The sequence below is a fragment of the Sparus aurata genome, chromosome 21, assembly GCF_900880675.1.
Source record: "Sparus aurata chromosome 21, fSpaAur1.1, whole genome shotgun sequence".
In the NCBI taxonomy this organism is placed as follows: domain Eukaryota; kingdom Metazoa; phylum Chordata; class Actinopteri; order Spariformes; family Sparidae; genus Sparus; species Sparus aurata.
Window position 1 is genome coordinate 15,163,018 of NC_044207.1, and position 22,418 is coordinate 15,185,435.

At 39.4% G+C, this 22,418-nt stretch overlaps 2 protein-coding genes across 4 annotated transcripts; one reads left to right on the plus strand and one right to left on the minus strand.

Moving 5' to 3' along the window:
- Positions 1 to 1,458: 1,458 nt before the first annotated feature.
- Positions 1,459 to 4,239, minus strand: LOC115572202 (tigger transposable element-derived protein 2-like). Of its 3 annotated transcripts, XM_030402048.1 has the most exons (5): positions 4,208 to 4,239; positions 3,700 to 3,849; positions 3,467 to 3,546; positions 3,207 to 3,348; positions 1,459 to 3,111 (listed from the first exon to the last, which is right to left on the minus strand). In XM_030402048.1, the coding sequence occupies exons 2-5, from the start codon at positions 3,837 to 3,839 to the stop codon at positions 2,046 to 2,048; spliced, it is 1,428 nt and encodes a 475-aa protein (XP_030257908.1). In that variant the 5' UTR covers positions 3,840 to 3,849; positions 4,208 to 4,239; the 3' UTR covers positions 1,459 to 2,045. The 3 variants fall into 3 exon arrangements, with proteins under 3 accessions (XP_030257908.1, XP_030257906.1, XP_030257907.1); XM_030402046.1 differs by having other exon boundaries at positions 3,467 to 3,849; XM_030402047.1 differs by lacking the exon at positions 4,208 to 4,239 and adding an exon at positions 3,945 to 4,140 and having other exon boundaries at positions 3,467 to 3,849.
- Positions 4,240 to 4,509: 270 nt separating this feature from the next.
- On the plus strand, positions 4,510 to 22,143 carry miga1 (mitoguardin 1). Its single transcript, XM_030403449.1, has 16 exons — positions 4,510 to 4,663; positions 6,676 to 6,832; positions 9,343 to 9,514; positions 10,303 to 10,421; positions 11,369 to 11,501; positions 11,682 to 11,818; positions 13,346 to 13,469; positions 13,591 to 13,691; positions 17,696 to 17,805; positions 17,914 to 17,986; positions 18,246 to 18,332; positions 18,415 to 18,513; positions 18,604 to 18,738; positions 18,922 to 18,975; positions 19,181 to 19,297; positions 19,723 to 22,143. Exons 2-16 carry the CDS (start codon positions 6,734 to 6,736, stop codon positions 19,939 to 19,941), a joined length of 1,779 nt encoding a protein of 592 aa, XP_030259309.1. The 5' UTR covers positions 4,510 to 4,663; positions 6,676 to 6,733; the 3' UTR covers positions 19,942 to 22,143.
- The last annotated feature ends 275 nt before the right edge of the window (positions 22,144 to 22,418 follow it).

Consider the following 22,418-nt stretch of genomic DNA (forward strand, 5'->3'; position numbering starts at 1 on the left):
CATAAACCCTCCCCATCCTACTGTAAACATTACATTACACGTTTATACCCTTTATACTTTTAGAAAAACGTATTTGTGTGTTAGCACTATGAGCACGATTATTGGTAGACATTTATTAGGTTGTCTTAAAAAGAATAATAAATCTGTGACAACAATGTTAGCAGATGTACCCAATACTAATATGACTATTGTAGTAATAATAATAATAATAATAATAATAATAATAATAATAATAATAATAATAATAATAATAGCAATAATAGCTTCTGTTAAATAGTTATTTCCTTAATTAAAGATAACAGGGCTGGGACAAGAAGTGAAAAAAAGGGTCACCTGGTCATCAAAATAGTAAGGCAATATACAGTAAACCCGTCCCAAGCGCCATCTAGCGTGATGTACGAGCATTATGTGACAGGCTGTCCCAAATGGAAGAAATAGCAAAAAAAGACTTTTCATCACATCAAAATTTGGGACAAGCAATGTCATTCTAGGATAAAATATGGTTCAGGTTTTGGATTGTTGTTAATCCCTTCCTCTTCCCATTTGAGTCAAAAGTATTTAAAACAATTTGGATGACCTTGTTTGTAAGTAAACAGGAGGAAAACACAAATAAGACATAGGGGCAATTATATTAACCTTAAAAATGATAAATTATTTTTACAATAAAAAAAATCTTCTTGTAAGATAAAAAAAAAAAAATTGGTGACTTGTAAATAAGAATGGTGTGATAGCAAGTTGCAGAGTGTCCCACTCAAAACATTGACTTTGACTCATCATTCTGACTTTAACACAAAATTACTTAAAATGCTTTTACTGTGACTCACCCATCATGCAATTTATATTGTATTACATCATTTTACTAAAAAGGTAAGTATTCTGATTTCTCTGCATATTTATGACTCATCAGTGTTTATTTAACAATTCAATGTGTCAGAAAGACTCGACTCGCATATAGACATTTTATTTATGCCTATGTTGTTGGTCATTTGTGCTTGTTAGATAATAGTCGTGTCTGTTCTTAACCTATTTGTTGAGATTTGTTGTCCTTGTTCTTAGCTGTTATGTCTTATTATGTCCTGTGTAAGTACAGTCAAGTACAAGAGTCAACTTTCTTGCATGTGGTCACATACATAAGGGAGACTGGGGTAAGATGAGTCATTTTTCATATTTAGGATCACTACATCAAGGCAATCATAGTTTTGTCGCTAACTCATATATCTGCTTATATTTTTAGAATGCTGTGCATCCCTTCAAACAAACAGAATGAATGTAAACATAATTGTTTCAATTATATAGCATGTCCAAAAAAAGTGGTCTCGTGGCTCAACTTACCCCGTGTATGGGGTAAGTTGAACATAGGAGCAGGGTAAGTTGAGCCGTATCCCTACTCCCCCCACCCTCCTCCCCACCTCCACCCCTCCCTCACTTTCTCCCTCCCTTAATAACAGTCACTTATTCACATTCATGTGTGTTTTTATTTATTATACACAATTCAACAGGTACAATAACCTTTTTTCATTATTATTGCATATTGCTGCTAAACAGCTGTTTTGTAAAAAAAAATACATTTTAACATGAGAATGCCTTAAAGTGTGCTTGGTAAGAGAACATGAACAGCTGTGTTTTTGGAAAGAAAACACTAGAACTGAATCCATGGTCCAGAATCATAGTTTCTTGGTGTTCTTGCTGACAGTAATTCACTCAATATTCCACCTGTCGAGGTTGCAGGGGAATACAAACTGCTGGGATCTCCTTGCTATGCAACCAACTCTGTGAGGTTTGGGGAGTTTTGTGATAACATCACATCTTGGGAAGAATCCTTCATCTTTCTCTTTGAAAGTAAAGGTGGGTTTACCATGACCTGACTCTTCTCAAGAACTTACACTCTAGATCATTGCCTTCAATCTTCTCCAGCAAGACACTGTAGCAGTAATTTCTTGATTTGCCCCTAAAGTTTACAACCACAAAGTTGCCCACTGCAAGCTCAGTATTTTCTTCAGCACTCGTGTCGGACTCGGAGCTCTCACGGTCTGTGTCGTGTGGAATCATGGTGTCACTCTCTGAGCTGCTTTCCATGATGGGCTGTTGTTTTTTTGTTTTTTTGCACCCTGTTTCTTGAGAAGTTCTCCAGCCATCTTCTTTTCTTTGTCTCTGTGACTTGTTTCCAACAACAACTTCTCATGTGTGTCAGTCAAGATTTGTGTCTTCACCTTTGTATGTTTTCTTTTAGGCTTTGTTGCCATCACCTTTGGGAATGGCATTATTTCTACTGGAGAAACGTATCCTGGGTGGCTGGGAGAGACAGCACTATCAGAACGCGATGATGACTCAGGTCCTGTGACACTAGGTGCTGGTAGGTCAGCTGAGGTAGATGGCTGGTCAGATTGCTCGTCGGGGTTGGGTCTGTCTGTGACCATGGATGGTGCATAGGCTTCCTGTGGGAAGATATCCCGGTTGAAAAGAAAGATACCAGTGGACCTGAATCCTGACAGGATGTTTCTTGGTGTCATTGCTGACAGGAAGGTCTCATGCACAATCTCTTGGATGGCATAAATGGAAGCAGTTTGTCCAGGGTGGGTTCGCATCCAACTGTCCATGGCCTTTTTGTAATATGTCTTCAATGGCCCATAGACCGATGCATTCAAGGGCTGCATTTTATGGGATGTATGAGGTGGCAAAGTGAGCATCACGATCCCATTCTCCCTTGCTATCTCCACAGATTTCAGTGAGACGTGTGCCAGATGGTTGTCAAGGATCAGTAGTAGTGGATGATCCTTGGAGCAGTTTGTTAGTTGGATAACATGCTCCAGGTACACACGAAACACCTCCTCATTAATCCAACCAGATTTTGTTGCTGTCACGATTGATCCAGTCGGTGCTCCTCTGAAAAAGTGCTCATGGTATTTGACACGCGGGAATATGAACATGGGGGGGATTGTGTTCCCTGTAGCATTGACAGCACACATTACCGTTACAAGCTCTCCTCTTTCACCAGATGTGACTGAGCCAACTACCTTTTTCCCCATCTGTGTCACAATTTGCTTTGGCTCCTGTACAGTTGTTACGCCTGTCTCATCCATATTATAAATCATGTTCGGAGGGAACTTGTATCTGAAAAGAGACAGTGCGCAGACTTTACATTTTAGAGGACACATTCATTTCTAATAAAACTACAAAAATTATTTCTCACATCAAGCATCAAATACCTGTTTATCACTGATGCCAGCTTATCAAAGAACAGAGTGACATTGTGTTCATTGAAGGCAGTGGCCCTTGCCAAGGATGTGGCCTCTGGTGTCCGGCATGATAGATGTTGTCGGTTTTTGAACAACTCAAGCCAATCCACTCCTGGAACAAAGTTATATCAATTGAGTTTGCTTGAATTCTCTTAGCTAGCTGGCTGGTTGGCAGTAATTCTGGGAAGGAAACTTGCATATTTAGATTTGTTCAATATCTCTTAGGCTACCTGCTCGTTCTTCTCTTGACCAGCTGTCTGGCACAGGGATGTTGTTTCGCTTTGCAAACTCGTAGGCAAGTTCTCTGCATCTGAGAGTAGTAAACCCAGGAAACTGGTCTGCGAGATTCTTAATATGTTTGGCAAGTTCAGACTCCATGCCATCTGAGAGGATCCTTTTAGCCTCTGCTACTGCATCATAGCCTGTCTTTTTCAAAGGTACATTTTCCTTTTTGTCAATGTACCTCTTCAGTGTCATTCTGTCTATTTTGGCATCCTTTGCTGCTGCTCGAATAGACTTCCCCTCTCCCACTTCACTGGTGGCTCTTTCAAGTACATCAGTGGTGGCTCCCCTGCTTGTTTTGCGCTTATATACACGAGGCATGATGTCCACTCTGCAATCATACAAATGCAGAATCTTGATTTAATATTTAAGACATACAGGCTACAGCCAAAATACACTTAAGTTGAGCCAAATGACTCAACTTACCCCGGAGGCTCAACTTACACCACAGCTACCATTTTGACTATATAAGTCCCCACAGCTAAAATTGTGCACTTCTATGCTAGGTTTATGACCTCATGCTGTAGCTTATAGATACCACAACGGATGTATAAAACAAATGTAAAAAAATCTTTTTTGGTCTAAACACAATTCTCATGAAAAGGTATGACAGACTAAATTCACTTTCAAGAGTGAAAAATATTTTTTTGGATATAAATGTCTAACCCCTTCACCCATGAGGTTCTTACCTTCACAGACTCCATGAAATGATGCCTTCCTTCTATTTGGTCACATGATCAATGTTTTTTTCCGTTTCCTAGCAACAAGGGGTGGCTCAACTTACCCTTTGTCTCAACTTACCCCAGTCTCCCTACCACAGTAAATCATCAATTCTATCGATTCTTCATTTTTTTTCCTCCTTTTTTCTATTTTTATTGAAACGAGAGAGGACGAAATGTAAACGGATGCTCTTGGACTTCTACATGTTTATTATCTCTGTGATGAAAGCCTCCACTGTAATACCTGAGAAAGCCGAGTGGGGGCGCAGAAGCTCCACAAAGATGACAAGGAGCATGCTTTTATTTTGAAAGCCACGCTGGATGGGCGCGCGCCGCCGCTCAAGTCCTTCACTCGGCAGCAGCTGAGGTCAGCGGGAGGAGCGGCGGACCCACCGGGGGCAGAGTCTGTGGAGGAAACCTTTTAATGTACCGGTGATATGTTCTTTACACTCAGCTTGTCATATCCAGTTAGAAAATGCTCACATGAATTGGCGAGTTTATTTGTTAGACTGTTTAATTCACGCCGTTGTTACACATTAAGCTAACACTGCTAACCGTTATTAGCCTCGTTAGGTAAGTTAGCCGTTTAGCTGCTCAGCCAGGCCAATAACAGTTGAGTGCTATCATTTTTCCATCCATGTGCTGATAAGACGAACCTGACAGACTGTCTTAGAGCTGGGGTGCTGCTTTTGTTCATGTCAGGGTTTTTCTCCCCGAATACACCCTTCTGAAAACCTTGAAACAAACAGCTAATTTACTGGGAGTTGTTATGGCATTGTGCTTGTGAATGAGAGCTAAAACTTTGAATGTTTCACTCGTTGTTGTGACAAGACAATGTAAGTTTATTGTATACAAGAGAGGCAAATTCAATGTGTGACATAAGGCATACTAAAGTATAAAAACATCATTAGATAGACAGAAAATATTATCAGTCGTATTAGAATAGTGATTTAAATTAAAATGCCATAACTTACAAGTAGACTGAAAAAAGGCTTTAGAAACACAAGATTGAATAACTTGAATGAGAGAAATAAGTAGAAACGTGGTGTGACATTGGTGCTGTTTTGAATCTTGATGTACTGGATTGTTATTGGTTTAATGCAGAAATTCAAGAAAGGAAAAAAAAATATTATTTTGTATTGTTCACTTGTCAGTAGAATATCTATGTTTTAGGGCAGTCTGTCTGTGCTTCTGCAAATTCAAATGCAAACCTACTGTTGAGATGTAATATGTCATTCATGTTGAAAGTGAGATATGTAGTTTTGGGAAAGAAAGTTTAACCAGAAGAGAAAGCTCTTTATTGACTAATTATTTTTTTAAGCTCTAACAAACTAAATAAACAATCTCTCTTCATTTTAGGGGCTGAATACATTGAATAAACAAAGGACAACACGATTTCATACTGCCTTACTTTGTTTATATGTGGCAGACCCTGCCACCCTTCTAGCTTCAAACAGTCTTCTGGGGACTGTATTTGTTTCCTCTGAGAATACCTTTTTTATTCAGTTAAATATTTCTGAGTTTGTGTTATGACCCCAGTCTTGTATTATGTTTGAATTTCTCCTCCAAAACTACTTATTGCCCTCTTAACAAAATGCAAACTTAAGAAAAAAATCGGCATATAACACGAATCACAAAAACTGTAACATTACTTAAAGGTGCATTTTGTGTATGTTAGCAGGACCCTTTTAAGGAGCTTATTTTCTAGTATCGAACAGTGTTATGTGTACCTTATTCTCGTCCAGGATGGCTTGTTTATGGGATATATTAATAAACTATTTCTAAATTTGTATGATAACCTCATAATACTGTAAATATTAATTGTCTGAGTAAGACGTTTTCCGCCCTGAACCTACATAGTGTACCATTAATGAGCAATTTTGAGCTTTTGAGACATAGAATCCACATTTTGCCAGGTTGTGAATTGGCTTCACATGGAATAATCACCCATGTGATGAGCCACATGAGTCTCTTGTGCAAACTTAATTGGATGTTGCATGTTGTCTTGTCTGGTGGATATTTAGCAGCTTAGAAGATGGGCTCCCTACTATAGTGCATGACTGTTTAGAGAAGGGTTAGGGTTAGGGTTAGCCATTCTGTTCAGGCAGGTTTATTGTAAGGTACAGTTTGAAGTACCTTTGCACTCCATACCTTTGCTGGGTGTGCTAATGAATTGTGCATGACTAATGCATTTGACAGACTGGGTTGGTCAGTTCTTTCATGACAGTTTTAATGCAAGAAATAATTGGGGAAGTTGATGAAACATATTATATAATCAGAACATTTTTAACAATATCTAAGTGGCTGATCAGCCAACCTCTACATAGGTCAAGCATTTGCACAAATGTTAGAGGCTTTATGTGATACCGTCATTATATCCCTCCTGAGCCGCCCAGGTTTAATCCTTGCATGTCACTCGCTACTGTCATCCCCCTCAGGTCCAGCAGAATGGTGATGAGGATACAAGAGTTGCCAAGTCATGGATAGATCGCCACAATGACACATGAGACCCTCACAAGCTCCCAGCTGTCTGTTAAGGCCGCTGCCCTGCGCATGGTTGACCTACCGCTGTCCGTGTATGGCTCCCTGGCACAGGTGAGGGTGTGTTTGAAATGGGTAGGAGTCGGTCAACAGTTTTCTTTTGGGGATTGATAAGTGAGGAGGTTGTTGATGGTGCAGTTGCACTTTCAGGTTCTCTTGCTTTTTTCCCAACTGTTTTGCAAACATTGACTGTGTTTCTGTTTCAGTTTGACATATTTGACATCGTCAGCCTGAACAAATAGCTGGACTAAACTCAGTTCCTTACATCTTCTTTACAAAAAATACAGAGATAAGGTAACAAACAGGAAACAGGAAATACAAATATGGAGACCTGCTCAACCAAACTTTCCAGTGCTACAAGTATTCAAAAGTTTTACTGACCTTCTTTTAAACAGTTATGTTACACAATGCATTTTTGTGTCCTTGTTGTACTTTATTAATCACAGTGTTATCAGACATGCATCTGCATGTGGCAAAGTGAGTTGTCTGAAGGTCACATGTGACTGAATTTGGCACAAGTCCATTCACTGTGCTCCCTCTAAGCTGGTTAGGAAGGTCTATGGCTGTGTCTGTTTACATGTACAGTACTACTGCATGTTTGAGCAGTCAGCTACAACCTTTGTATTATGGAAAGATATTGTCCAGCAGCTGAGCTTGATACTGTTGTTGATGAGAATGTGTAAAAGGGTTAATTTGACAGAAGCAGAGAAGACCTTCCATTAGCAGGAATATTGACTACACGGTTGGAATACTGTTGTAATAAAACTTCAGTATCATACTTGAGTAGTAATGTGTCTATGGATATTTAACCAGACTGGAAGCACAACTGTTTGTAAAAATCCACAAAAGTAAAAGCTCATTTAAAACTTGTGTTGAAATGAACAATATTTAATGTGATCTTTCTGAGAGGGCACATTTCAAAATTGATATTTGAAATTATAAAACACAGTCCAACATCTGAGACTTTTTGTTACACATAGACCTAAATGTCAGTTGTTGTTTTTTTTTTTTTTTATCAAAATGTAAAGTGAATGCTGTTTGTACTCAGCTTAACCTTTCCTTTGCTGGATAGTTGCCAATGTTTTCTCTTAGGGACCCTCATGTTACAGTGTTTATGAGTAGTGCATGAGGACAGTGTGTGGCCACAGTCACGTAGCAGATCTGGATCTGGTAGGAGCATGCCTGACATGTGTGAGTAGCAGGAACGGAAAAGGCATGGAAACACTGCAGGCCTGTTACACTATTCAATCATCCCAGTCCATTTTCAAAAAAGTCAATATTATGGCCGTTGTCATCGCTCCTAAATCTGTGTTTATGTAATCTTCAGTTGTAGGGAATGTGCAGCAGTGTGTCTGTGGGGATAATCTCCCTCGTCATTCAGTGTTTCTATCTATAGCCCCCCCCCAGCCATGCACGCTATCTGAAATGGATTCTTTGAAATCTAAATGACAGGCTGGTAGCTGTTCTCAGCTCTGTTTGTTACATCATCGCTATCCAGAATATTTTGAGTGATCCATCCTCAGATGAACTCCCATCAGACAGGAAATATACTCTGTGTTGTGTGTGATGTAGTGCCTCCCGTTCTTTTTCCCAACCTTTTTCGCTGGTCATTATTTCGGATGCACAATATGTATTATTTTCAGCTGATACTGATAACCTGTAATTAACTGCTTCTCATGGCCGATACTGATCCAATAATTTTAAATTTTTGTACTTTATACTAAAAATGTTCCTAACCTGTAGTTTATGCACATCTGAATGTTAGAAAACTAAGTTGAAGTGGGCTAACATGGATGATTTAAAATTACATAGCGCTAATAACATTTGCTCTATTAAGACTTGTGGAACATTTGTTAAACTGTTTTTACAAATGTTTTTACAACTGTAAAAAAGTTAACCCTAATGGGGCCTTTTTTGAAACTCTAGCTACTGATCACCCCGAGGTGCACAGTCATCATGGTTATCATAATACCATGCATTTCTAGTCATCATATCGCTGTCTTTCTTTAATGGAGACATTAGACAGCTTTTATTTCACAAACGAGGAATGCTTTGTCTTGTTTTTTGTTTTTTAATCATTACTTATTTTATTTAGTTGGAGTTAGGGCACCAGAATTATTTAAAATAGTATTGAAGTTGCAATAAGTCCAGATGCAATATCCAAATTGCTGGAGCTGCAGTTCTTTTGTGGAAGTTCAATTGTGGAAACACATAAATTTATACATGAAAAATTGTGATGTTATAGAGATGCTCTGGCCTATAAATCATATTCTCCAGATGTAAGACAATAAGCTTGTTTGGTACAGACCCCAGCAAAAATCACATCATTTTTCTTTTTCTTCAGTGAAAACTTGTGACTGACTCCCTCAGTCAGAAAAAAAAGGCATGTGATAACTTAATCAAAGGGTGTTAAAATACAAATCACGAGTTTTGGCTTGATCAGGTTTTTTCTTCCTTTTTTCTTGGCCTGCCCCAAAGAGAAGAAACCACGTTTCTGCTCAGTCTTCTTTTAAGATGCATAAATATTTAAAATCAAACTTTTTCCCCTTCCACTTGTCCTTCAGGTGAGTGTCAGCACAGGCACCAAGAAGCTGGTGGCAGCCACTGCCTTCGGTGCTGTCTCACTACTCTTCCTTGCACGTCACTTCCAGAGGAGGAAGGGCAGAAAAAGGACTCACTCGCCTCAGTGGGAGCAGGCTGGCTTTGAATTTTCCTTCCCAGCCTTAGTAGAGAATGGTAAAACTCACTGACACAGATTTTTTTTCCTCTCACCTAGCGGGCTTTCTGCCCTGTGATCTCTTTTTAGTAGGCTAGCTCAGTTGCTGGTTTGTGATGTAATCAGACTGACATGTTGGACAGCTCCTGTATTAAAATGAACTGAATGCTTTAACGTATTTAATCTCACTTAACGTAGAATTAGATGGAGTCAAATGAGCGGTTGGACAGAGTAGTTAAATATTTTGATAAAAATGTAATAGATCTGGAATTTGACCCAGGAAGGAAATTACATTTGAATTAGCAAGAACAGAAGAATGAACATGGATACAGGTAGTCAGAAATCAATATTCAGAAAATAACAAAGTGCTGTGTGACCTCCAGCCTCAGTAACTTCTTGAGGCTCTTTAGATGTTCAATATGTTTGCAGAGATTTTTACTTTTGCTTTTTTGTCAAAATGTGTCCCTGCTGGCCCCCGTGTACTCTCTGAATTTGAGCAAATCAAAGAAAATCTCTCCAAACAGATGCTGTATAAAGTAAATATACAAACTAAAACAGCTATCCGATGCAAGTATGAGTATGAATTTGTTTTGTAAAAAATAATCAGAACTGGAAGCTGTTTTTATAAACCAACTCTCAGCAGCAGGTGAGCCAGAGAGTAAATTATTAAAACAGGGCAGAGGTGATTCGTAAGAGTCGTAAAGTTGGCAAACATTGTTTATTCATTGTGTAACTCAGCTACATGCTCATGCAGCGTGATCTCTGCTTTCACATCTGTCTCAAAGTTATCTCTGAACTCTCTGCCCAGATAACACCAGTCAAAACATCACTCTCACCCTCAACTCCAAGAATGGCTGCTCCTCTGGTCTGGTTCTCACGACAGGGGACTACAGGAAGCTGTCTGGGTCTCTGCTGAGCCTGGCCTCGGTGAGATAATTTTTAATTTAAAGTATCCAAACCAAAAAATAATGCAATAACAAGCTACAATTGTTAGGAAAGTAAAAAAGTAGAATACCATATACTTATATGGGCAGAATCACATCTGCCGTCTGTCCAAACCAGTCCTCTTTGTTGCAGTCATGTACCTGGTACAGCACAGTTTTAGTAAAGAGTGGACCTTTTCCCTTTCTGTTGGGTGTGAGATCTCCCTTTCACTCAGTGCAAAATGTTGAATAAATTAAGTAGACAAGTAGCATTTAATATTTGGTATATGCACTGTGGATGGGGTTATGTAAACATTTTTACATGTTATTGGCCAAAATATCCATGAATACTTTTACCACGGATTTTCTGAACTAATGAGTAAACAAAATCATACAAACTACGTGTAGACCTACAGCAACACTTGGGCTGTCCAAAATAGTTCTAAGCTTCATTCATTACTTTGATATTTGAGTTCCAAATCAACATTTGAAAGCTGCGCAACATGGAAGTTGAGTCTCAGTCCCAGGCCATCAATTACAGACGCTGTTACAGAGACATCTTTCCTCAGAATTGCTTAAACTCGACCTTTAACAGGGCGGCAATCTAAATGACCACAATGACAGAGAATCTATTTCGGCGTTGACGCCGTCAGGATGTAATACCAAAGAAGATCATATTATGCATCTGCATTCACTCACCGCTCTTTGCTTTTGTTTGAGGAATTTTATTTAATTATTTTGCGGGTGATTATTTAATAAGATACAGACATTTGATGCTTCATTCAAAAACTTCAATAGAAGCCTCAGTTGTCAACAATGAAGCGTGGCGCAACCCTTGTCAAAGCACACTGAACATGCTGAGTTGATTGGGTTGACTTGCTTTGTGTTTGTGTTGAGATGCTGCTTCCATTACTTGAAAGTGATCCATGTTCTTCTGCTGTGGCTTTGCAGGTAAAAAGCATGAACTCCTCCAGCAGCAGCACCTGCGCAAATGAATCCATCTGTTGGGACCGGGCAGGGGAAGCTGACATCTGCAGTGTGGTCAACTTACCTGTGACCACACCTGAAAACCTCTACCTTATGGGTAAAGATACTTAAATGCTATGTCAACCCAGTGTTTGTAAATAGGGACAATAGTAAGGCGATGTGATAAATGTGTCAAAATTATGACAAAGTTATTTATTTATTTCTGTTTTTTGGGGCTTTGTTTCAATATGAAGCTTTTGAGTTTCTGATTGTTTTACAAGATTGTGTGTATTTGCAGGTATGGATTTATTTGAGGAGGCTCTGAGGCGGTGGGAGGAAGCATTGACATTCAGGAGCAGGCAGGCCGATGACGATGCCAGCTGTGCATCCGTCAAAACTGGAGCTGGAGACGCCATCGCTGAGCAGGGCATGGAGGTGAACACACCAACACACTTATGATTTGTATCGGAATGTAGTGTAACACCAGGCTCGATCAGGATATATGCGAAAGAGTTTTTTAAGTAATTTTTTTTGGCTTTTATATGGCTTTATTGATAGAACAGCTAAAGATACAACGGGAAACAGGATGAGAAAGGGGGGGAGTGACACACAGCAAAGAGCCCCAGGCCGGCACTCGAACTTCGGGCTGCTGCAGCGAGGACAAAGCAAAGTAAATTAATTAATTAAATAATTGGCAGCATCTTCTTCATCCAGGGACCACAGAGCTGGTGTATCGATTCAAGCTCTGCCAACATTTTCTCTTTTCTTGTCAGTGTTCTCTCCTTTCATACCAGAGGAAGGTACAGAGGAATAAACTGCACACATAATAATAAGCTGCACTACAAGTCACATATATGAATAACCAGACAACCAACCAGTGTCACAGAGTTTAGATTGTATAACAGCTAACTCATTAGCTAGCTAACCTGGTTGGAAGGGTTTTGGATTAGCATGGGTCAAATGGTTACGCTCAGTAGCCCAAACATAACGTAAATTCTGCTGCAAACGATATACCCTGCTCTGGTGTGCCTCTTTCGAAAACTTCTTAATAATTAGGTCATGGGGGATTCTCAAGGAACACCTGAAAGACTTAATAGGGTTTGAGTGGTGTAGGTTGTAGCTGTTTGTTTTTGTTTTGTGGTGTTTTGTCTTGTTTGTTTTTTATTATAAAAAGGATACACTAAACATCATACATTTTCTCCTCTTTTCATACCTTTCACATACAAAGTAAGCTTTATGGGGTGTCCACACCAAGAACAATAGATGTGATGTGTGGATAGCAGAGTCTACATCCAAGCTATAACAGTGGCGAACAATATAGTTAGAATCACTTTCAAACAGATTTAATGAATCATTTAATTAATTATATAAATCCTTCTGAATCCACAGGGCCTTCAATAAGCTTGATTTTTAGGGCATTTCTCTCCAAAATAATGTTGCAGGAAACTTATAATATTGGTTTTATGAAAGCTAATTGATGGCATTTAGGAAACACCTTTGAGATGGTCTACTCTAATAACTCAGTCTTTGTTCTTTATAGAACATTTTAAATGGGTAATATTAGACTGCAAATTGCTTATCAAATACTGCAGACAGACTTTAGCACCAGTGGGCTCTCTGAAGTTCCTTTCAATTTAATGATGTTTTCTTTGATGCTCTTTCTTAAGCTGCTAACACAGCTGGTGCCACTGTTTGCAGAACATTATGATTAGTGATTGGTCTTAGTCTGTGTAGCCCTTTTGAGTTCATACTATCCTGGAGAACCAATAATCCTCAAACCCCTGTATTTCAGTTCCCAGACCTCGTCATCATGACAAATTCAAGAAGAGAGTTGGTCCAGTGTTGCAAAGTTAAGGAATGGGGCGGTTTTTACCTGAAGACCAAAGTGGATAAAAGTAGGATCTGCTTCAGGGCTTTGTGAGTCATATTTCTATAGTTGAACTTGACTGTTTTTGTGTTCAGGATGTCATCAGTGTGGAGTTCATCCACAGGCTGAAGTCTCTGCTGCAAAGAGCTTACAGCCTCCAGGAGGAGTTTGAGGGAGTGTTGTGCATGTCAGAGCCTTCATCCCACAGCAACAGCCAGGGTGAGTCACTGTTTATACGCAATATTATGTAATATCCATGATAACCACTGGGTTTAATGATATGTGCGCCCATACAGTACTGTATTATACAACACATTATAAGGATTATTCTCCATGACAGATAAAATGGCAGACATTTTGGGCAGAGAGGATCTGGACGACGGCTGTCTGAGGGACAGCATCAGCATTGCCTCCACTGACTCATTTGTGTCTGCTGCTGAGGTGAGAGGATTAGTTGGTAGTGCTGTAGCTATGATTATTTTCCTTTTATATATATTATTCTGCGGCTTATTTATACCATAAATCATTTCATAATTCACTCTATAAAATGGCAACAACTTCTGTTGACCCACTAACAGTCCAAAGCCTAATGTCCTTACATTTAAAAAGTTGGAACCAGCATGCAGTATGAAAAACAGCAGAAAAACCTGGATTATAAGATAAAAACAATCATGCAAGTGCCTCTTAATGGGATACAGATGAAACTAATACTCAAACTGTAATACTAATGTAGAGTCTTCAAACTAAAGTGAATAGCACTATAATAAATACGATGCTCCATAGTCCCACAGTTGAGCACCAGAGTGACGGAGGAAGAGAAACAAACATCTAATCTCAAACCGTCTTGGCTTCACACCTACAACCAGTTCACAGCAGGATTTTGATTCAAATAGCTTTCATCCTCCTGTAAGTTCACCACCCGGTGTTTTCCAGCACTCAGCTGATCTCCTTAAATCGTTAAGTCAGTGTGGGGGCTTGAGCGAGTATCCGGTGCCACTGGTGTACTTGACCCACATTTTACAAAAATAAACTGGTGGGTACGAATCATTGATTTGTTCACTGAAGCCAAATTTCTTGAAATGCAGCTGAAATGTTGATCAAATGTTCATATAAAGGTGTTAATGTGCCCACCTGCTGAAAGCTGAAGGTGCTATTTATGTCTACCAGGATTGGGTATTAAAATGTATAGTACACATCGTTTGATGTAAATGGTTGTTAAGGTATCAAACTTAAATGTGGTAAATGTGTTTAAAAGCGATAAAAAGCTTGTAAATTAATGTATTCATGCCCTCAAACCAGTAAATGTTTAACAGGCAGAGCTCCTCGCAGTCAAACTGGGTCACTTATACTCAGTAAGTCACTATAAATAGACTTTTAACATTCCTCAGTATGCAGCATCCATCCAGCTCTAGCCCTGCAGCTCATTCCACTAAAGCTTCCACAAAGCATGACAACATGGAGATGACAGTTTTCTAACAGAGTTCAAAACAACTCAATTGAAGAATTAATAACAGCAGAAGCACAGATATCAGGCATGACCCAGGAGTATAAGCACCCATGTGGAACCTGTACCCAGTTTAGGAAGAAACATCAGGTTTAGAATTTCTGTAAGTCTAAATATTCAGGATGTTGTTTAGAGTGCAAATAAACTTAAAGACATCTCTATTATATCTCTATTGTCTTAAACATGATGTTGACGTTCTAAGTAACCTTGTCAAGGTTTGCCTGTGAGTGACTGAAAAACCTTCTTTTTGGTGTTGTCGTGTCACACGACTGTCTGATTTTATTAGTGAATTTGAGACGCCTTGTAGTTCTTTAAGAAAACAACAAAAAATGACTTCTGCACATTACATCAAGTTTATCCGTCCAAATAAAATACAGAGACAGTGACTGTTTACATACACACTAATATTCCAAAGGTATTTGGGATTTGTTAAGGGTCAGGGCGTATTTCATTTGGATATTTTGAATCAGTCCTTCAAATGCAGCATTTTTCCAATTGAGACATGTGGAAAATGCTGATATTGTTCAGCTGAAGTGCTGCACAATAGCAGACAAAACTGACTTCACAGTATTTTGGTTATCTGTGATATATACATTAGTCATATAAAATGGGAACTTTGAGTTTTGCTTTTGTATCATTCGGCCAAAAATTGTAGCAGGATATGTTTGAGTTAATTTACCAACTAGACATTGAATGTCCTGCGATGTGACTATTGCTGAAGCGTACATTGTGATGTTGATGTTAAAAAGATTTATTGTGCAGTCCTAATACAGCACATTCAGGATATGTATCTTAAATGGGGTTATTGCAGTAGTTTGAGACAATCGCGAAAAAAAACCTAGTCTGGTCGTAATAAGAAAGACAACTACTTAACAGTATGAAACAGTATGAATAGATATTAACAGGTTTTTGGATATGCACAAATATCGCAACACCCAGCTTTTGAAGAAGGTGGTTGAACGAATGAAAGATGCAAGCAGTGACTAATTATGGCTCCTGGAACATTCATCTCCTTTAGTCATATACACAGCTTTTTACAGTTATTGCCTTATCATGAATAAGGGCAAAAAATATAAATAGTGCATGTAAACATTGTGATACAGTGGGGCAAAAAAGTATTTAGTCAGCCACCAATTGTGCAAGTTCTCCCACTTAAAAAGATGAGAGAGGCCTGTAATTTTCATCATAGGTACACTTCAACTATGAGAGACAGAATGGGGGGGAAAGAATCCAGGAAATCACACTGTAGGATTTTTAATGAATTAATTGGTAAATTCCTCGGTAAAATAAGTATTTGGTCACCTACAAACAAGCAAGATTTCTGGCTCTCACAGACCTGTAACTTCTTTAAGAGGCTCCTCTGTCCCCCACTCGTTACCTGTATTAATGGCACCTGTTTAAAGTCGTTATCAGTATAAAAGACACCTGTCCACAACCTCAAACAGTCACACTCCAAACTCCACCATGGCCAAGACCAAAGAGCTGTCAAAGGACACCAGAAACAAAATTGTAGACCTGCACCAGGCTGGGAAGACTGACTATGCAATAGGTAAGCAGCTTGGTGTGAAGAAATCCACTGTGGGAGCAATTATTAGAAAATGGAAGACATACAAGACCACTGATAATCTCCCTCGATCTGGGGCTCCACACAAGATCTCACCCCATGGGGTCAAAATGATCACAAGAACGGTGAGCAAAAATCCCAGAACCACACGGGGGGACCTAGTGAATGACCTGCAGAGAGCTGGGACCAAAGTAACAAAGGTTACCATCAGTAACACACTACGCCACCACGGACTCAAATCCTGCAGTGCCAGACGTGTCCCCCCTGCTTAAACCAGTACATGTCCAGGCCCGTCTGAAGTTTGCTAGAGAGCATTTGGATGATCCAGAAGAGGATTGGGAGAATGTCAGATGAAACCAAAATAGTATAACTTTTTGGTAAAAACTCAACTTGTCGTGTTTGGAGGAGAAAGAATGCTGAGTTGCATCCAAAGAACACCATACCTACTGTGACGCATGGGGGTGGAAACATCATGCTTTGGGGCTGTTTTTCTGCAAAGGGACCAGGACGACTGATCCGTGTAAAAGAAAGAATGAATGGGGCCATGTATCGTGAGGTTTTGAGTGAAAACCTCATTCCATCAGCAAGGGCATTAAAGATGAAACGTGGCTGGGTCTTTCAGCATGACAATGATCCCAAACACACCGCCTGGGCAACGAAGGAGTGGCTTTGTAAGAAGCATTTCAAGGTCCTGGAGTGGCTCAACCTCATAGAAAATCTTTGGAGGGAGTTGAAAGTCCATGTTGCCCAGCGACAGCCCCAAAACATCACTGCTCTAGAGGAGATCTGCATCGAGGAATGGGCCAAAATACCAGCAACAGTGTGTGAAAACCTTACAGAAAAAGTTTGACCTCTGTCATTGCCAACAAAGGGTATATAACAAAGTATTGAGATGAACTTTTGTTATTGACCAAATACTTATTTTCCACCATAATTTGCAAATAAATTCTTTCATAAACAGACAATGTGATTTTCTGGATTTTATTTTATTTTACTTTTTTTCATTTTGTTTCATAGTTGAGGTATACGTATGTTGAAAATTACAGGCCTCTTTCATCTTTTTAAGTGGGAGAACTTGCACAATTGGTGGCTGACTAAATACTTTTTTGCCCCACTGTATCTCCTTGTAAAGCACCAGTTAAAAACATTTTGGGAATGTTTCTACCTCTTCGTTATCTTCAAATGTTTTAATGTCAGCCATCAAAATCTGAAAGCTTCCTATTTTTTTACATGAATGTTCAAGACTAAGAGGAACATACTGCATTAAGAACAAGAAGCTTTGGCTGCATCTCATTTCACTGTTAATCTCTCAACCAGGAATGGGATTGAAATGATCATTATTCAGTCAACCATAATCTCTGTCTGTCTTTGTATTAGCTGTCTGAGCACCGAGAGCTGAGGAGCGTCTTGGCTCTGGGTCATCACCTTTTCTACGAGGAGGCGCTGCAGATGGCCGAGGATGGAAAGATCTCCTGCAGGGTGCTGCGGTACTTACACTAATCACTCTAACAAACGTGAAGTACAGAGAATTTATATTCCTGGAACGAGTTGTGTGATAACACAATTTGTGTTATTTTCTGAATTTTCATTCTCAGGACTGAGATGCTGGACTGTTTTGGGGATGTAGATTTCCTTGCGAAGTTGCACTGTGTGCGGCAGGCATGTCAGGTACAGTATAAACATGTACAAATAAAAAGTGGAAACTTATGTATGAATTGGATTTAATACACCACAAGATACTCTAGCTTTCCAGATGGTTGTTTTCAGTTATTTTTTATCATATAAACAAAATGTGTGTATATATATAGACTGAAATGCAGCAAAACAGCCATTTAATGCACTAACTTGTGTAAAATTCTAGTTTTCAGTATTTTTGCACCCTTAAAGTAAATAAAGGATCTGTTTTGAGTAAAGTGTTTTTCTCCAGCTCATTTTGTGCGAGAGAACGACCAGGATGTTTCTGGCCGAAACTGGAAAGAAAATACTGTCTTCCATTATTGTAAAAGCTCAGAAGGTACGACTGAAGTCACAACTAGTGAAGATGATACACCTTCAATGAGTGCTTTCCTTTCTAACAGTCATCATTTGGTTTTCAGAACCCAAACCGATTCGAGGAAGTGTTTGAGGAGATGATTTCCTTCCTGGAGCACACAGAGCACTGGGAGAACACAGAGGTGGAGCTGGCAACACGAGGGGTAATGTCTGACTTCTGCTGTCTGGTGACAAGTTCTAATAAACAACCTCTCTTCTTCTCATTTATAATGTCTCAAACTTTTCTTCTTCAGGTGAAGCACTTGAACTTCTATGATATAGTGCTAGACTTCATCCTGATGGACTCATTCGAGGACCTGGAGAATCCACCAATCTCCATCCAGAACGTGATCAACAACCGCTGGCTCAACAGCTCCTTCAAGGAGACAGTGGGTCAAGTTTCTTTGGGAAATTAATCTACTGAAATTAAATGCAATCATTTATTGCAGTACTTAGATAATCATACAACAAAAACTTTTGTAATTCTTTAAACCAACATTGACTTGAGGTTTTTAGATTTTTCTGAGATACTGAGTTTGAATTGAAAGATAATAAATCTATGTATTTCACAGGCGGTGGCATCAAGTTGTTGGTCAGTGATGAAGCAGAAGAGACAGCACATGAAGGTACATCAAAATATTTCTGATTAATAAGAGCAGGCCTGTGATGGCTGGATAAACACTTAAGATATCAGTCTCAGTGCTTCACTGCTTTTGTCAACTTTATCTCAAATCCTAAATGTTAATGATTCCACTGACAACTAAATAACCACTGCATGTATTAGTCCCATCAGTTTTGTCAGGACATCTCGAGTAATCTCTTGTGTCGCAGGTGGCGGACGGGTTCATCGCCCATTTCTACACCGTGTGTGAACAGATCAGCCCAGTTCTCGCCTGGGGTTTCCTGGGGCCCAAGAGCTCCCTGCACGACTTCTGCTGCTTCTTCAAGGTCAGTCTCAGCACCGGAGGATATTGTGATATCTGCCAGAATGCTCTTCTAAACAAGGTTTTTACTTTTGCTGCTTCCTCTTGCTTAGGTTATTTAACCTACTCCTGAGGTTAGCACTGTATCTATGTAGGACGCAGATTTCAGGTTTTGTAGATTGTTTCTCAAAAAGTATTAATTTTAAACTAAAAGTAAACTGATTCAGTACAGTGTGTTGGATTTAGGGGATTATTTGGCAGGAGTCAAATATAATATGTTATGTTTTTTTATTTTTGGAAAATCATCTGAAACTAAGATGAATTGTGTTTTTGTTACCATAGAAATCTTTTGTATCTTCAGGGGAGCAGGTCCTCTTTCACAGAGGCCGCCATTTTTAGTGTTCCTTTTCCCAGAAACACTCCTTCACATATTGTTTATTTCTTCCTCAGGATCAGGTGCTACACTTCCTCAAGGACATTTTCGACTTGGACAAAGTGCGTTACTCCTCAGTGGAGAGTCTAGCAGAAGACATGCTCCACCTGCTGCACCGGCGCTCTGAACTGTTGCTAGCCTACCTGGGAACTGACGCCCTGCGACCCATCAACAGCTGCAATCCTCCACAGGTACAGCTGGTGCCCAGCGCCCTGCTGGAGGCACGGGTGCAATGAGAGATGGGAACTCGTCCCCCAGACAGACCTGGGGTCGTCAAACACTACACGCATGCAGATCTCAGCAGTTATTCAAGGATGAAGTCAGACCAAAGAAAACTTATCAGTAGGTAGGTCTGAGTGACTTGACTCTGCACCCGCCTGGTGCATAAAACTGGTTAAACCAAACGCTCACTCAAAAACTTAAATGTAAAAATGTCACAGAGGTCTGAAATCCACTCATCACATCCCCCATCGTGCTGTTTTCTATCATTGCTGTGGATCTATACAGACTGTACCAGTTGTCTGCCTTCACCTCATCTCCTCTCCCCAATCCTCCTGTGACTGTGCCATAGCAGTGCACGTTAGTTTTAAATATCATAGCAATAATATTTGTAATTTAAACTTGCTGTGAGACTGGCATTAATTCTCGTGCAGTAGATATTACGCTGTGTGAATTGAGGCATATGTATTGCTGTAAAGAGCAATTTGTGTGACAAAGGAAAATATTTACATTATTTATTTTACTATACAGCGAAATGCAGGATTTATTTTTGAGAAGTTGTAATCTTACCTGTTCGCTTCAGTGGATTGTGATCAGCTTCAAACATGCAGTAGAATGAATACAAATGTTATATAATAGACTTTAGATTTATTAAATGCGTTTTAACATCTTGTTGAACGTCAGCAATGCAAAACCATTAGATATTCTTTGTTATCAGCACATGTTGCACAGAGAAATGTAAAATGACTCAGACTTGCTGTAAAAGGGAAAGTTGCTGTTTGACACTCACAAAGCCACGTGCAATAATTTAAAGTCCAGCACACGCAGCCTACGAGGCTCTTAATCCCAGTGTTCTATCAGCCACAGGAAATAAAAGATTATACACCAATATTATGTAATCCTACAGCTGTTAAACAACTTGTACCATTCTGATTTTTATGACGAGCAAATACACAGGAAGCCTTACTGTCAACGCACACATTCAAACCTTGCGGTCATCACTGAATGTCAGTGAAGAGAAAGACTGCAACGCATTTATTATCTGCTCAGTCACTGCCATGTATAGAACATGCACAAAATTGACGCTTTGCGCAGTGGAGTTACTCCTGGAATGTGTTAAAAGATACAACTACTTGAGATGACTGACTGCAGAATGTTCCTCTTAAAGGGCATCTCCACCAATTAACACATTTAAGTGTGTTAAAGGTCTTATTGATGACTACTGCGTATGTCAAAACAAGTAATATAAAGCCTATTGTATAAGCCTTCCAGAGGAAGCTGATAAAATCTCTTCAGGGATGCTGCTCACTGGCCAAGTTGCAGTGTGGGTAATTTAGGCACCATGTTTTTAAAAAGGAAGACAACATGAAATTAATGTCATATCCAGTGCTGCCGCATCATTTTTTTATCCATTTCTTTTAATTGTCCAAAATGCGATCAACAGTGTTATAGGACCAGTGGACAGCTTCTAAAAAAAAACTGGTCCCCAATTACCCATAATGCAACCACTGTCACATCACTGAAGACATTTATCAGATGACATGCAGCTTCCTCCAGAGTGAAACAAACCTTTAATACTTCACACATAAGCAGTAGTACTGAAGACCTGTAAATGCACTCAAATTGGAGTTACCCTTTGAAGGATACATTCAGATTCCTTGATATCGTTCTTACAACACCAACATGCCCATGTGTACCTTGAGATCTTCCTAATGTGATTGATGGGACAAAATCCAGTCCTCACAGATTCAAGTTTAATAATTGTGAATCTTGCTTAATTTTCATCATCCAACATAACTTGTCATGACAGGGTTATTGTCGGCTCGTTAGGCAAACATTTTAGCTCATCACCATGGGCTCCAGTAACTTAAGCTGGGCATTTTGTGCCAGTTGCAGACACAGTATAAATTGAATGATCAATCTTGAAAATGACAATACTGAAGTGGTTTTTAGAAGATCGTGCTTACCTTCTGAAATCCAGTGGTATTGGAGCAATGGAACTTAATATCCTCCGACTTAAATTTTAGGGCTGAAGGCTCAGGATTTTGTCCCCCCTTTTCTTAGCCAGTATGAACAGCAAAAATGATTTGAAGATTTCCAAACATATGAACCTGAGTGATGTTTTATGGATCTTATTTTGGCAACACAGGGAAGAACATTTTACATTTGTGAGTTCACTTTGTTTTTGTGTACAAATAAAATAAAAAAAAAGGACAATGTTTGTTTTTTCCTTTTTAAACTTTATAATTACAGCCTTGTGGTTGTATGCCTACATGAACCAGGTGAGTTGCTAAACTATGGTACTGAATAATGGCCAGAACCTTTTTTGGAGGATTTCAGCTTCTGAGAATTAAAGTCAGAATTCTGAGAAAATCTTTAGACATTCCCTCCACATTTTTCAGATAACGCCTTCAAAAGAATGGGATGCAAGGAGGTCACAGTGACGTTGACCTTTTACCACCGACTGTAATCAGTTCATCCTCCAGTGGACATA

Bases quoted from the DNA above. Each gene is read 5' to 3' on its own strand.
- LOC115572202 (XM_030402046.1), bottom strand. From the start codon at position 3,839: ATGCCTCGTGTATATAAGCGCAAAACAAGCAGGGGAGCCACCACTGAT. The intron at 3,349-3,466 runs GTAGCCTAAGAG...ACTTTGTTCCAG, and splicing joins GTCAAGAGAAGAACGAGCAG to GAGTGGATTGGCTTGAGTTG. The intron at 3,112-3,206 runs GTATTTGATGCT...GTCTCTTTTCAG, and splicing joins CTGGCATCAGTGATAAACAG to ATACAAGTTCCCTCCGAACA.
- miga1 (XM_030403449.1), top strand. From the start codon at position 6,734: ATGACACATGAGACCCTCACAAGCTCCCAGCTGTCTGTTAAGGCCGCT. The intron at 11,502-11,681 runs GTAAAGATACTT...GTGTATTTGCAG, and splicing joins TGAAAACCTCTACCTTATGG to GTATGGATTTATTTGAGGAG. The intron at 18,976-19,180 runs GTACATCAAAAT...CTTGTGTCGCAG, and splicing joins AGAAGAGACAGCACATGAAG to GTGGCGGACGGGTTCATCGC.